This window comes from Zootoca vivipara, chromosome 6, assembly GCF_965207765.1.
Source record: "Zootoca vivipara chromosome 6, rZooViv2.hap1.1, whole genome shotgun sequence".
In the NCBI taxonomy this organism is placed as follows: Eukaryota; Metazoa; Chordata; class Lepidosauria; order Squamata; family Lacertidae; genus Zootoca; species Zootoca vivipara.
In genome coordinates this window covers 80,646,986-80,662,113 of record NC_142589.1, presented here as the reverse complement: position 1 = coordinate 80,662,113, position 15,128 = coordinate 80,646,986, and the positions used below count along the sequence as shown (strand labels likewise).

Below are 15,128 nucleotides of genomic sequence, written 5' to 3'. Positions count from 1 at the left end.
CCACTGTGAGAACAGGGTGCAGGTTCAGACACGGGCCTCTTTCCATACTCAGAGGCAGTCTAGCTCTGAATACCAGAACTTAGGGATGGGTGGGCTAAAGGGGTGGGCTCTTGGCACCATCGTGTTCTGAACTTCATAGAAGCATCTGGATAGCAGAAGCAGGGTGAAAGGTTGGATGAATCCATTTGTCTGATTCAGCAGGGTTTGGCCAAGGGAGAGGGCCCTTGTGCTTGAATCCTGCTCGCGGGGATTCAGGCACCTGGGTGGCCCCTGAGAGAACAGGATGCTGGACTAGATGGGCCATTGGCCTGATCCAGCAGCCAGGCTCTTCTTATGTTCTTATGGAACCTCCAGCTCCAGAGGCAGTCTATCCAGATTCCCAGGTTCTTAGGGGTATTAGGCCGCTGTGAGAACAGGATACTGGAGGACTAGGTGGGACCCCTTTGGCCTGATTCAGCAGCCTCTTCTTTTGCGCTTTAGTTACATAAGATGAGCCAGGTCCTGGTCCTGACACATTGTGAAGGAGCACTCTGCACATGCTCCAAACCACTCGCTTTGTCGTCGTCGCTTCACGTATTTTGGGGCCCTGCATTGTGGAAGGAGGACCCGGGGCTGAGCTTTGCCTCCAGGGGGAAAGAGGAGCCCTGCAGGAGTCGCTTCTGTTCCATCAGGGGACAGAGGCGATGAAAGCTCCCGACCCAAATTTCAAGCAGGGATGGGGAAGCAGCGCCCAATCAGAGGCTGGCTGCTTGTCGGTGTTCGGCCAATGGCAGCAGGGCACAGGGTATATATGTCTAGGTCCTTGAGTCAGGCTTTCGGGTCACCTGTTGTGCTGGAGTGAGACAAGGCAGCGCCAAGCCCCTGGGGATTTTGCAGGATTTGATTCTCCCTGTCAGGTAATAGCCGTCTCTGGTTCCCAGATTTGGGCGCATGGGGTGGGAGCAGGGAGGAAAGAGAAAAAAGGCAGCAACCGCTGCAGGTCCATTGCCTACAAAGCAGGCCAGATTTTTTAAAAATCTGGAATTTGATCTATCAACTCTCTAGAGCTAGAGTGGATGGGCAGTCCAGAGAATTTGGGGCTCCAGCAGGGGCCCCCTACTCCAGGGATCTGCTTTGATGCTTCACCCCCTAGAATGGCCAAGTATAGGATTGCCAGGCTCTTAGAACTGCCCTTCTTTTCGGATGGCCCCAAATGGCGCCAGTGACCCCAAACCTTGCAGTGACCTTGCTGAGTGCCCTAGACGGGCGTCCTTGCTGTTTGCAGGAGGGAGAGGAGGTCTAGGAAGACCCTGGCATGCGCCCACTGGCCAGCCCTCCTGCAGGCACCTGCCAAACTCTTCCCCTTTCTCCTTCCTTGCTGCACACAGTGCTTTCCCCACTTCCCTCCCCACCCCCCACCCTGCCTGGAGATTGAATTCCTTGCTGGACACTTGGATCCGGGGACCGCTGACACTTTGCAAAAGTAGCCGCTGGAATGCAGGCTGAGCTGGCAGCCAAAATGTTCCTCCACGCCATCGGGGCCCTTTTGTGGATAAGAAAGTTGGCTATAAATAAACTGGTTTCCGAGGGGCCGGGGGCTAAAATTATCCCTGGCTCTCCATTGGCGGCAACTAGATAGGGGTGCTGGAACCTGTACGCCCCCCCTTCCCCACCCACTTGGCACCCAGAGGGGCCCTCTTGACCTTTCCATGTGGGTTCCATACGGCCAGGCCCAGAAGTGGGAATGGGATTCCTCACCACCTTGGGAACTCTTCATTCTCCAGCAGAGACTGGGTGACTTGTGCCAGGATGATGATGATGATGATGATAATAATGCATACCTAGAATAAGCTCTGGCCCATGGAAAGGCCCTTGCCATAGGGACTGCAGATGTGCTTTGCACGCTTCAAGTTCCCAGATCTCAAGAAGAAAGGCTGGGCAAATTACGAAGGAGGTGGAGAAAGTGGATAGGCCCCTCATTAAGAACCTCGGAAGAGCCTGGCTGCTGGTTCAAGTCCCGCATCCCAGATGCTTCGTCTGGGAAACCTGCAAACAGGATTCAAACATGAGAGCCCTCTCCTCTCCTCCTGTGGTTTCCAGCAACTGGGATTCAGGAGCAGAGCAATAACCGTTATGGCTAATAGACATCCATAGGCACCTCCTCCTCCATGAATTTGCCCCATCCTCTTTTAAAGCCACTCAGGTTCATGGCTGTCTCTGTTTCCTGCAGCAGCGAGTTCCATAGTTTAACTGTGTGCTGTATATCGGACGACTTTCTTTCCTCCATGCCGAATCTTCCAATGCTCAGCCTCGTTGTGTTATGGAGAGAGGTGGTGGTGGAAAAACTTCTCTCTCTCCACTATCTCCATGCCACGCATAATTTTAATAAAGCCCTATTGCGCCTCCCTCCAAACTTTAAAAGCCCCCAACGCTGCGGCCTGCTTTCTTGCCACAGGACTCGTCCCGCCAACCGCCACCATGCCTTTCGGAAACACCCACAACAAGTTCAAGCTGAACTACAAGTGTGAGGAGGAGTTCCCTGACCTCTCCAAACACAACAACCACATGGCCAAGGTCCTCACCAAGGAGATTTATGGAAAGCTGCGTGACAAGGAGACTCCCAGCGGCTTCACCCTGGACGACTGCATCCAGACCGGTGTGGACAACCCAGGTGGGTCCTACCTCTTTGGCGCTTCCACGAACCAAACGCTGAAGCCACGCTGAGCATCCCTTCCTCTCTCTCCACTTTGCGGGCAAAGATGTCACCAAAACCCAGGCATGCAATTTCTCCCCAATCCAGCTTGCCACCTCCCTCTGGTGGCCAATTTGCATGATTTTACATGCATTTGCCACACAGAGCGGGGGTGGGGGTGGGGTTGGACGACGGGAGGGGAGGAACGGGGGGGGGGGGAGGAAACAAAAGAGGCCAGAGGCCCGCCTGCTTTGAGTCCACGCATCTAGAAAGAGTAGCAAGACATGAGAAGCATTGGAGGGGAGAGCTGGAAGGGAACCCAAAGGTCATCTGGTCCAACCCCCTGCAATGCAGGAATAGCACCTACAACTCAGAACAACCCCCTTTCCCGTGGATATTTAATTGGAAGGTCCCTGTGGCAGAGCATCTGCCTGGGAGGGCTGGGAATGTCACCCTCCTGAAACCCTGGAGAGCTGAGCTGCCAGTCAGTGTTGGGAACACTTGGCTCAATGGACCAGTGGGTCTGACTTGGCATACGACTGCTTCCTATGTTCCTAACTGAGAAAAGATTAGACCATAAAGACTTATCAAATCAGGTCCCCAATTGTAGTATAAATACGAGGGACCCTCTTATTACATACAAAAGCCCAAACAAACCTATTGCAAGTTGCAAATATTACTGGGAGGACTCACTTCCAGTCAACCACAGGAAGCGGTTTCTTTGGAGGCTGCCAGCTGACCACTCCTGGATTAAACAGCCAAGTCCCCTTGCTGGGTTCAGTTTGGGGGGGGGGGGGTTTGCACATAAAACCCTGTGTATAATTCTGCATGTCTCCAGGAGAGACACAGGCTTCATTCATTCATTCATTCATTCATTCATTTGTATGCCATTTTTCTGCACACAAACCAAAAATCAGGCTCAAAGCGGCTTACAACAAAGAAAACAGGAAAACGCTTTCAACACTATGAAAACAATTGCATCATAGCATAGCAAAACAATAGCAAATACAATAGCGTACAAAAAAACCACATCTCAATGCCAAAAATACAACAAGTTTGCTGAAACAACATGCAGCACCCAGTAACAAAAATAGCAAGGGAGCTTCACAGTCTCACGTTAGTCCTATAAAGCCCCCTCCCATGATGTTGCTCAGGACCCTTCTCCTCCTTTATGTGGGTTGGTTTGCTGTGCTTTGAAGGAGCCCCCTGCTAAATCCTGAGTGGGGGGGAGGCATGATTTCAGCAGACTGGGGGACACCAAGTACTGGCGACAATAACTTCATTGATGTGGGGGAAATTGGGGAACCTGCTAATGAGCAGGAAAAAGACACTAAGGCACTGGAGGGATATACTTGTGGTTTTGGTTGTCTCTATACTAATGCACAGAGCACGGGAAATGAGCAAAATGAGCTCGAGCTCTTAACACAGGAGCCTACAATTCTATGATCCTGCAGAGTGAGATCTCATGTGCAGCCCCTGTTCCTTTTCAACGAGGCTTGCCAAAGACAGCACCCCACTGGTCATAGCTGCTAGTCTCCCACCTTGAACACCTAATCCCATTCCCACAGGCCTCTGGGAGTCATCAGGTTTTTTAGGGGACTCGCCAGCCCCCAAGGGTCATTCTAGTCCAACCTCCTGCAATGAGGGAATCACAGCTTTAAAAACCCCATGCACCCTTCTCCTAATCTAATGCCTCCCCCCTCGTTCACACACAGGCCACCCCTTCATCATGACTGTGGGCTGTGTGGCTGGTGACGAAGAGTCCTACGACGTCTTCAAGGATCTCTTTGACCCCATCATCCGGGACCGTCATGGTGGCTACAAGCCCACTGACAAGCATAAGACCGACCTGAACCATGAGAACCTGAAGGTAGGAACCAGGACTGTCTGGGGCTGAGGGGCTGGGGGGGGGCTGTAGGGGTGGGCCGTAGTTCCATAGGTGTGCCCGTGCTTTGGACACGCAAATTATAACCCCCAGTGCTTGTTTCCCTGAACAAGGGAACTCACCTGCACAGGAGGCAGCCACAGCTTTCAGCCTGGATTCAGGACAGATAAAATAAAGGACAGAGGCAGAGTTAAACTGTGGAACTCCCTCCCACAGGAGGCAGGGATGGCCACCAACTTGGGTGTCCTTAAACAAGGATGGGACAAATTCATGGAGGAGGAGAGGGCTATCGAAGGCTCCTAGCCACCATGGCTGTGCTCTGCTTCCGAATCCCAGTTGCTGGAAACTACAGGAGGAGGGGAGAGTGATCAGATCTAGCTTGTGGTCTTCCCTTGTGACCATTGGGTGACCATTGTAAGAAGAGTTTTGGACTAGATGGGTCCCGTTTGCCCCGATCCAGCAGCCAGGCTCTTCTGATGTTCTCTCCGTTCAGCCCGGACACTGACATCCAGCGCCGAGGGCCTTGTGGCGGTTCCCTCATTGCGAGAAGTGAGGTTACAGGGAACCAGGCAGAGGGCCTTCTCGGTAGCAGCACCTGCCCTGTGGAACGCCCTTCCATCAGATGTCAAGGAAATAAGCAGCTATCCTAATTTTAAAAGACATCTGAAGGCAGCCCTGTTTAGGGAATCTTTTAATATTTAATGCTGTATTGTTTTAATATTCAATTGGGAGCCGCCCAGAGTGGCTGGGGAGACTCAGCCTGATAGGCGGGGTATAAATAATGAATTATTATTGTTGTTATTATCTCTGGGTGGGAACTTGCCAGTCAGAGTAGACCCGCCTTTGCCAACCTGTCCCAAACATCTGGAGGGCGCCAGGTTGGAAAAGGCTGGAAGAGACGGCACTATGCTTGACAGATTCATGGTTTGACTTGGGAGGGTTCAGACGCTTGCCTGGAACGGGGAAGGGCCACTGTGCTTGTGAGAAAGGCAAGTGTGTCCGGGGCTTGCCTGGCAAACTCACGGCAGGCCTCTGCCTCTCTGTTCCTTGCAGGGTGGAGATGACCTGGACCCCAACTATGTGCTCAGCAGCCGCGTGAGGACAGGGCGCAGCATCAAGGGGTACACCCTGCCCCCCCACTGCAGCCGCGGAGAGCGCCGGGCTGTTGAGAACCTCTCCATCACCGGTAAGGCTGGAAGAATCGGGTCAGGAAAAACAAATTCCTTCTTTCGGTAGTGCAAGAGTTGAACTGCAGAACTCCCTGCCGCAGGAGGCAGTGATGGCCACCAACTTGGATGGCTTCGAAATAGGTAAAAGGGACCCCTGACCTTTAGGTCCAGTCGTGACCGACTCTGGGGTTGCGGCGCTCATCTCGCTCTATAGGCCGAGGGAGCCAGTGTTTGTCTGCAGACAGCTTCTGGGTCATGTGGCCAGCATGACAAAGCTGCTTCTGGCAAACCAGAGCAGCGCACGGAAACACCATTTACCTTCCCGCTTGGAGCGGTACCTATTTATCTACTTGCACTTTGACATGCTTTTGAACTGCTAGGTCGGCAGGAGCTGGGACCGAGCAACGGGAGCTCACCCCATTGCAGGGATTCGAACCGCCGACCTTCTGATCAGCAAGCCCTAGACTCTGTGGTTTAACCCACAGCGCCACCTGCGTCCCACCTGCTTCGAAATACAATTAGACAAATTCAGGAAGAAGGAGAGGGCTGTTGATGGCTGTTAGCCATGACGGCAGCTTAGTCCTGCTGGCCACATGACCTGGAAGCTGTCTGCAGACAAACGCCGGCTCCCTTGGCCTATAGAGCGAGATGAGCGCCGCAACCCCAGAGTTGTCTGCGACTGGACCTAATGGTCAGGGGTACCTTTACCTTTACAGTCATTCCTTCTTCCTATGGAGGCCTGGGGACTGTAGTTTTAGGGTGTCTTTTTTTAAAAGCCTTTGCAGAGCCAGACTAGATTACAATTCCTTCTTTGGTGGAATAATAAGTTTGAAGTGCACTTAAAGAGGGCTTTTTGCAACCTCTAGAAGAGGGAACAGTCCGCTCAGATTCTCTTTTGGGATGAATATCCATCAGACGTTCGCCAAATATCTGCTGACTCTGGGCAGCATTTGATTTCAGTCTCCGAATTGTTTGAGAGCTGACATGCAATGGGATGAGGTATTTGGCAAAGGTCTGATGACGGGCATCTTCTGTTATTTATTTAGTAAATAACAGGCAATGGCATCCGGTCTTTAATAGATGCCAGTTCATGAAGCTTCAAATTTGACATATACCCCAAATCAAAAGAATGAGGGAGAATGCCCTCAGCTACAAAGCACCCCCAAAATTCAAAGTTGGGAGAGACCTGCCCCCCCTTTCAGAATGTACACAGATAGACGAAACATGCTTTTATTTGGCAATAAGGGGAGCATATGAAGACCTTGTTTTAAACCAGCCTTCAGCAACCAGATGTTTGGGACTGCAATTCCCTTCAGCTCCAACATCATACAGCTGTGCTGGCTGGGTCTGATGGGAGCTGTAGTCAAAAACAGTGTTGCACAGGTGATGAGCAGGGAGACGCTGGTTCGAATCTCCACCCGGCTAAAAACTCATATTGGGGTGACCATGAGCCAGTCACTCTCTTGAAACTGATCATTTAACTGATCTACATCAGGTATGTGGATCAGGTGGCCTGCAAAGCCTCCCCTAAGTGAATGAGTCTACTTCACAGGGTTGTTTTGATAAGAAGCAGAATTGGAAAGTTAGATGGTACGCCCAAAGCTCATCTAGTCCAACCCCCTGCAATACATGAGTAACAGCTAAAGCATTCCTGGCAGGTGACCAGCCAACCTCTGTTTAAAAATCCCCAACTGCTCTAAACAGGCTTGGTTTGCAGACCCTTGACCATCCTTGTTACCTTCTTCTGCCCATGTTCCAGCTTGTCAACATCCTTGTTAAATTGTGGCACCCAGAACTGCACACAGGACTCCAGGTGTGGTCTGACAAAGGCAGACTAGAGTGGAACAATGACTTCCTTTGATCTGGACACTAGATTTCTGTTGATGCAGCCGAGAATAGCATTAGCCTTTTTTGCTGCTGCATCACATGGTCTACAAAGTCCCATAGATGCTTTCTACATGTACTGCTGGCAAGCCAGGCGTCCCCCATCTTATATTCCTAAGTGTAGAATCTTGGGGGAAATGCAAAATGGTAAACAAATGCCGCTGCCAAATTGTGTGGGTGTCACTGGATGAAATAGTGAGCCCCGTATCCAGACAGCAACTGCTAGAGCTAGGCGGTCGTGGCTGCAAGGCCTCTTCCATCAACACTCCCATGCCCCAAAGCAGACCATGCAGGATATGTACAAATGGTCTTCCATCGCAGCGGGTTGGGCTAGATGACCTTTAGGGGTCCATCCCAACTCTGCAACTCTATGGTTCCATGAAATGGCTAGTGCCTAGGCATGGCCTCCTCCACCTGGTGTCTCTACCCTGCCTTTCCCTCTCATCTCCCTGCCTTTCCCCCTATTCCACAGCCTTGAACAGCTTGACCGGAGAGTTCAAGGGCAAGTACTACCCTCTGAAGAACATGTCCGATGCAGAACAGCAGCAGCTCATTGACGACCACTTCCTCTTTGACAAGCCCGTCTCTCCTCTCCTGCTCGCCTCAGGCATGGCCCGGGACTGGCCTGACGCCAGAGGCATCTGGTAAGCAGCAACACATTTATACCTCCCAATGTTTTCCTGATGAAAATAGGGACATCCTATTCAGTGACAGAGGGTCTAAACCACTCAGCCTAGGGCTTGCCAACCAGAAGGTCGGTGGTTTGAATCCCCGCGACGGGGTGAGCTCCCGTTGCTCGGTCCCTGCTCCTGCCTACCTAGCAGTTCGAAAACACATCAAAGTGCAAGTAGATAAATAGGTACCACTCCGGCGGGAAGGTAAACGGCATTTCCGTGTGCTGCTCTGGTTCTCCAGAAGCGGCTTAGTCATGCTGGCCACATGACCCGGAAAAACTGTCTGCAGACAAACGTCGGCTCCCTCGGCCAGTAAGGCGAGATGAGTGCCGCAACCCCAGAGTCGTTCGCGACTGGACTTAACTAACAGGGGTCCTTTACCTTTTTTATTCGGTGACAACAACAATAACAATTTTATTGTTTATACCCTATCCAACTGACTGGGTTGCCCCAGCCACTCTGGGCATGTCCAGCTCGACCCAACTTCTCACACCCTTCCCTCACAGCTTGCAAAATGTTTAATGGAGCAGGGGGGCCCCAAACGGCATTGTGCGGCTTGCAAAAATATAGCATAGAGAGATACGTTTTTTTTCTGCAAACGATAACATGCACGTTTAAACATTTTGCTCCCTGTTCTACATTTCCTCCCCCCTTTTTAAAGCATTGCACTGCGTATCTGCATTGTACCGCCCGATCATGTCATGTGTGCAATTATCTCGTGCGGTTTCAACCTTGCGCGGTTGAAAGCTGGCTGGTTGAAACCCTGCAGTTTGATTGCATGCAAGGCAGAGAGCTTAAAAGTTTTTCCTGGCATGGGAAGAGCTTCTAAGCTCTCCAACTTGCTTTGGCGGGAATTTGGAGGGCCCACGAGATCTCGTGAGAGCATCCCAGATTCATCTTGCTTGAGAAGGATGGTCATTCAGGGGGTGGTTCGAGTATGTGCGTTTTTGCATATATATACCATGGATAGTTGGCCCCGGTGAATATTTGACGTTTTCTCCCCTTATGGCTTTGATCTATGGGCTACCACTTAAACAAGGATGCATTTTAAGCTGCATTTTAAACTGTATTCTAACTTATATTTTAATCAACTGGTTTTTGTTTTGTTTTTTGAATGTTTTTACTGTATTTATATTCAGTGTTAGCCGCCCTGAGCCCGGTCTTGGCCGGGGAGGGCGGGGTATTTATTATTATATTATTATCCTGCAACGTACCCTCTGTGCAAGATGCATTCATATTGTATGGTTTCTAGCTTCTGTTGAAAGCTGCCTCGAATACCCTGGTAGAAAGGTGGAATAGAAATGACCGTGATAAAAATGATACTAATAATTAAAAAAAGGATAATAATTACATTCCTGGTGCACTTCAATGCCCTTTTGTGCTGTCTCAATACCTCCAATGCACTCGAGAGGTTTGAGGGACTCAGGCCTGCAGCGTTTACACTCTCCCCTCTCTCTCTCCACCCCCCCCCCAGGCACAATGACAACAAAACCTTCCTGGTGTGGGTGAACGAGGAGGACCACCTCCGCGTCATCTCCATGCAGAAGGGCGGCAACATGAAGGAGGTCTTCCGGCGTTTCTGCGTCGGGCTGCAGAAGGTGAGCTTTGCAGAGGGGGAGAGAGGACTCCTGGCTGTCTCAGAGGCCACATGGAAAGAGCTATGGCAGAGAGGCAAGGGAGTAGAGGCCAGCCCTATGGTAGCCCAGAGGGACTGTCCCTGGCAGGCAGTAGAGCAGGGAGCATCATGTGATGCATGATTCCCGCATCGCAGGGGGTTAGACTAGAGGACCTCTGGGGGTACCTTCTAACTCTACAATTCATTGGCAGGCACCTGACAGGCTCACAGGTGACTCAGGCAGGCTGCGGTCAGTTGACAGTGTCCTAGCTGGTACCACCTGCAGTTTTGCCTGTTGACTAGCTGAGTTTGAGGTCCAGGATTCTTGCCAGATGCAGGTGCGAGATCGTGACAATTGAAAACACTCATCTTCCTGGAGCTTCTAAAAAGACGAGCAAAGAGTGCCAAGGTCAGGCATCCCCAAACTTCGGCCCTCCAGATGTTCTGGCCTACAACTCCCATGATCAATAGCTAAGAGGACCAGTGGTCAGGGATGATGGGAATTGTAGTCCAAAACACCTGGAGGGCCAAAGTTTGGGGATGCCTGGCATAGGCAACCTTGGCTCTCCAGATGCTTTGGAACTACAACTCCCATGATCCCTAGCTAACAGGGCCAGTGGTCAGGAATCATGGGAGTTGTAGCTCTAAAACATCTGGAGAGCCAAGGTTGCTTGTGCCTGGTCTAAATAAACGGTGCAGCACAATTGCTAGCAGGAGTGAGGCCTTGGCAGTCCATCGCATCTGCGCTCAAAGATCTGCGCTGGCTGATGGGCTGCCACTTGAAACCCATTTACTCACCCCAGCACCTCCTAAAAACATTCTTGCCTAAAGTACACAAGAGGCTTAGAAGGTTGCCACAAGTTTCGATCCATTTTTAACTTTTTGAAAGTTTCAAAGTGTCCTTGTTGTTTTTTCCTATTTGATACCATCTTTCCTGCAAACTGCTTTGAGGTGTTCTCCCCTCCTGCCAATCAATTGGTTGCATAAATTTCATGAAATAAATCAGAGGTCAGCAAACTTTTTCAGCAGGGGACCAGTCCACTGTCCCTCAGACCTTGTGGGGGGCCGGACTATATTTTGGGGAAAAAATAATGAACGAATTCCTATGCCCCACAAATAACCCAGAGATGCATTTTAAATAAATGGACACATTCTATTTATGTAAAAACACGCTGATTCCCTGACAGTCCGCGGGCCAGATTTAGAAGGCGATAGGGCCGGATCTGGCCCCCGGGCCTTAGTTTGCCTATGCATGAAATAATAAATGAATGAAAACTCCCAGTCCTGGGCACTGCCAGCTCCCTACCGAGTCCTACAATGGACATTCCTAGTTCTGCAGATAAAAGACTGAAGGAGCTGCTTCTCTCTTCCCCCCCACAACCCCTCCCCCGCTCATCTTTTCCTTTTTCTCGGGGAAGATCGAGGAGATCTTCAAGAAAGCTGGCCACCCCTTCAGCTGGAGCGAGCACTTGGGCTACATCCTGACCTGCCCCTCTAACCTGGGCACTGGGCTGCGTGGGGGGGTCCACGTCAAACTGCCCCATCTCAGCAAGCATGCCAAGTTCGAGGAAATCCTCACGCGTCTCCGTCTGCAGAAACGTGGCACAGGTGAGAGGGCGGGAGGGGAGGCCTGGACGCCATGGTGGAAATAAGACAAGCTGGAGGCACCTCAAGAGGACTAGGGACTTGAATTTTTTTAAAACAGCTCCCTTGGTTCCACTTTCCTGGGAGCGAGCCCCGGGGGGGATTCAGTCCATGCACTTCTGGGTTAGGATCGTGCTGTTATTTGTGCCCTCCTCGCCCATCTCGTGTCATGCAATTGACGGGGCGGTTACTGCATTGCAGGGGGCTGGAGTAGATGACCCCTGGGGGTACCCCCTCCAGCTTTATAGTTCAATGATTGCATGTTGAATTAGTCATGGCTTTGCTGGGCAGAGGGGTGAGGGGAAGGGGCTGGGGAATGCGCTTCCTTGCAGAGAGATATCTTTGGTCTGGAATCCAATCCTTATGAGGGATGCCCGAGGGAGCTGGGTATTTTTAGCCTGGAGAAGAGATGACCGAGAGCTAATACAATAACCCTCTTCAAATATCTGAAGGGCTGTTGCCTGAAGGAGGGCGACAGCTTGTTTTCTGTTGGAGGGCAGCGCCCGAAGCGATAGAGTCCAACGACCAGGAAGGAGATTCCTTCAAGTAGACTCCCTCCTTCCTTGGAGATTTTTGAGCAGCGTTTAGATGGCCATCTCTCAGGGATGCTTTGCTAGAACTGCATTGCAGGGGGTTGAGCTCGACGAGCCTTGGGGGTCCCTACGATTTTATGAAATCCACACTACAATAATAATAATAAAAAATAACCCAGGCAGATACTTATTTTTAAATATCTTCCACCACCAGCCTTCCAAAACTGTGGGCATACATTTGTGTGCATTGTGCCCTTGGGGAATCTTAGCACCGTGTATACAAAAGGTGTCCATAGGCAAATGGAATGGACTTCCTCTGAAGGTTACGGACTCTCCTTCATTGGGTGGCTATCTCTCAGGGATTCGTTAGCTGCGATTCCTGAACGGCAAGGGGTTAGACTAGATGACCTTTAGGGTTACCTTCCAACCCTACGATTCTACGAAACGGATTCCTGGCTCAGTAGGGAGTGCAATTTTAGGGAGCGAACCTAAATTATTGCAAATCCCTCCAGTGAGCAGTCTTAAAAAAACACATTTTGGGGCATGAGGAATTCCAGCCAGCTATTATTTCTGTAGCAGAGCAGGCATCATTTAGCTTGGCAAGTCTATGGTCTAATGACAAAGCGCATAAACCATTTTCGGAAAGCCGAATTTTGGAAAGCAATACCCCGAATGTCGGGTAATGCTAAATACTAATAAAAAGTCTTAATATATAGGGGTCAGGGGTCCCTTTACCTTTATATAGGGGGAAGCCCTCGGCAATCAGCGATCGCTACGTCATTGCACGCACATTCCGCTTACCAACCAAAAACTAAATCCTATTAATGTTTACCAAAATATATTTCGAATGGCCGAGTCACTCGTTGCGACTTACAAGCACTTGCCCGTTGTTCTTGGAAACTGAAATTTGCAAAACGAAACACGCCCTATGGGCTCAGCAACCCACTTCCAGTTTCTGGAGGGCCTGGAGGGGGCGATCCAAGTAACGGTGACTCTTCCCCCCCCCCAAAAAAAACCCCGCAGGTGGTGTGGACACAGAGGCCGTGGGTGCCGTTTTCGACATCTCCAACGCCGACCGCCTGGGCTCCTCCGAGGTAGAGCAGGTGCAGCTGGTGGTGGACGGCGTGAAGCTAATGGTTGAGATGGAGAAGAAGCTGGAGAAGGGCCAGGCCATCGACGACATGGTCCCTGCGCAGAAGTGAGAGGTTTCCCGCGGCCGCCGTCCTGCTGACCCCGCGTGGACTGGGGCTTGGACTCCGGGGGGAGGGTGACCCCAACCCTGCCACTCCCGGCGACCCACCGCCCTGTCCCTGGGCGCCCTCCTCTCTCTTGCGAAGGAGAGCGGAAGGCCGCCTGGGGTGGGGCGGGGCAGCTGGGAAGCTCGTGACACCTGCGTCCTAGTGGAAGGAGTTAATAAAGCGAATTATGGCCCCCAGAGCCTTGCCTCCTCCCCAAAGGAGTCTCTTGTGCTGTTTTTTTTTATAAAGGTATTTTTAGTAAGCACTGCAGGGGGTTCGGCTAGATGACCCTTGGGACCCAACTCTACGATTCTATGATGCTAACTCTTCATACAGTTGCATTTGTAGCAGAGGAGGGGGGAAAGCCAGTGAGGTCTGAAAGCAAAGCTGGGTGCAGTGATGGTTGCGCTCTGCCTCTTCTGTTGGAGGCAGCGACGCTTCTGAAAACTGGAAAGTGCAAGAAGCGAGAGAGAGGTGCCCTTGTGCTCCAATCCCTATTGCATGTTTCCCATAAGGGGTTCTAGCCTCTTGCACCCAGGTCCTGCCTTTGGGCTTCACTTTGAGGCATCTGTTGGGCCACTATGAGAACAGGATGCTAACTAGATGAGCCGATGGGCTGACCCAGCAACTAGGCTCATCTGATGGAACCTCCAGGCCCAGAGGCAATCTATCAACATTCCTGGGTTCCTAGTGGTAGGAGTATTTGACAACAGAAGGAGCAGGAGGCTGGGCTTGATGGCTCCCTTGGCCTGACCCAGAAGGCTCCTCTTAAGTAAATAAGAAGAGGCCTGATCAATCAGGCCCAAAGCACATCTGGGAATTAGACAAATTCATAGAGGCGGCCACTGATTACTACTAGCTACAATGGCTACGAACTGCCTCTGCTGCCAAAGGAGGAAGCAATGCTTCTGGATACAAGTTGCAAACCTGTTTGCAGGTTTACCCTAATGGGCATCTGGCTGGCCACTATGAGAAGAGAATGCTGGCCTTTGCATGGGCCATTGGCCTGGTAAAGCAGGGCTAACCTTATGTACCTATGGAACCTCCAGGTCCAGAGGCAGTCTATCTTGGTTCCTAGGACATTGGGCAGATGGGCCATTGGCCTGACCCAGGGTAGCCCAGCTTGGGGAGAAGAGATTATGCAGGTGTGAGTGGTGGGGTCCTGCAAACCTTACCTGGTATCACCAGCGTCGAGAGTTTCACAGGGCTGGGCTTTTTATGTCCTTACGTTTAGGCAGGGTTACTAGGCTGTGAGCCGGAGAGCTTGCATCGTGCGTCCCTTGTTTCAGTTCAGCTCTTCCCCGTCACACACCAGATGTCCCCAGAGCGTCAAAGGAACCCCAATGACACCCTGCACTCAACCCAGCACCCACAATCGTACTGGAGTAGCTCTCCGCAAGTTTTGTAATTTGAAACCCTGCAAGAGATTCAGAAGCTGGGCTTTCTCCACGCAACACAGCACCTGTTTGTGGAGTTTGCTCCCGTGGGAGGCGATGGTGGTCACCAGCTGCGATGGCTCTAGAAGTGGTTTAGACACACATCCGTGGAGGAGACACCTATTGGTGGTTACTATAGCTGCAATGGTTCAGTGGAACCTCCAGTGGGAGGGGCAGTGTACCCCTATAGAAGGGCAAGAGCAGGAGAAGCCTATCTAGGTCCTTCTCAGGCACTTCTCCTTCGAATCAAGAGTCCTGTTTCAACCCCCCACCCCCACCCAGAATAAGAGAAGGAAGCAGAGCACCTCTGAACATGGGCCGAGGGCTGCTCTCAAAACTGAGTGATCTAAACACACATACAGAGAGAGACCTCCTCAGG

The 15,128-nt window shown here is 51.3% G+C and overlaps 1 protein-coding gene across 1 annotated transcript; it reads left to right on the top strand.

Moving 5' to 3' along the window:
- Nucleotides 1–817: 817 nt before the first annotated feature.
- Nucleotides 818–13,531, top strand: CKM (creatine kinase, M-type). The gene is made up of 8 exons (XM_035117706.3): nt 818–896; nt 2,435–2,650; nt 4,387–4,541; nt 5,610–5,742; nt 8,082–8,253; nt 9,758–9,881; nt 11,317–11,506; nt 13,099–13,531. The coding sequence occupies exons 2-8, from the start codon at nt 2,458–2,460 to the stop codon at nt 13,275–13,277; spliced, it is 1,146 nt and encodes a 381-aa protein (XP_034973597.1). The 5' UTR covers nt 818–896; nt 2,435–2,457; the 3' UTR covers nt 13,278–13,531.
- Nucleotides 13,532–15,128: the final 1,597 nt, after the last annotated feature.

Coding starts and splice junctions, on each gene's coding strand:
- CKM (XM_035117706.3), top strand. CDS start 2,458: ATGCCTTTCGGAAACACCCACAACAAGTTCAAGCTGAACTACAAGTGT. Junction 4,542..5,609: donor TGAACCATGAGAACCTGAAG/GTAGGAACCAGG, acceptor TGTTCCTTGCAG/GGTGGAGATGACCTGGACCC. Junction 11,507..13,098: donor TCTGCAGAAACGTGGCACAG/GTGAGAGGGCGG, acceptor AAAACCCCGCAG/GTGGTGTGGACACAGAGGCC.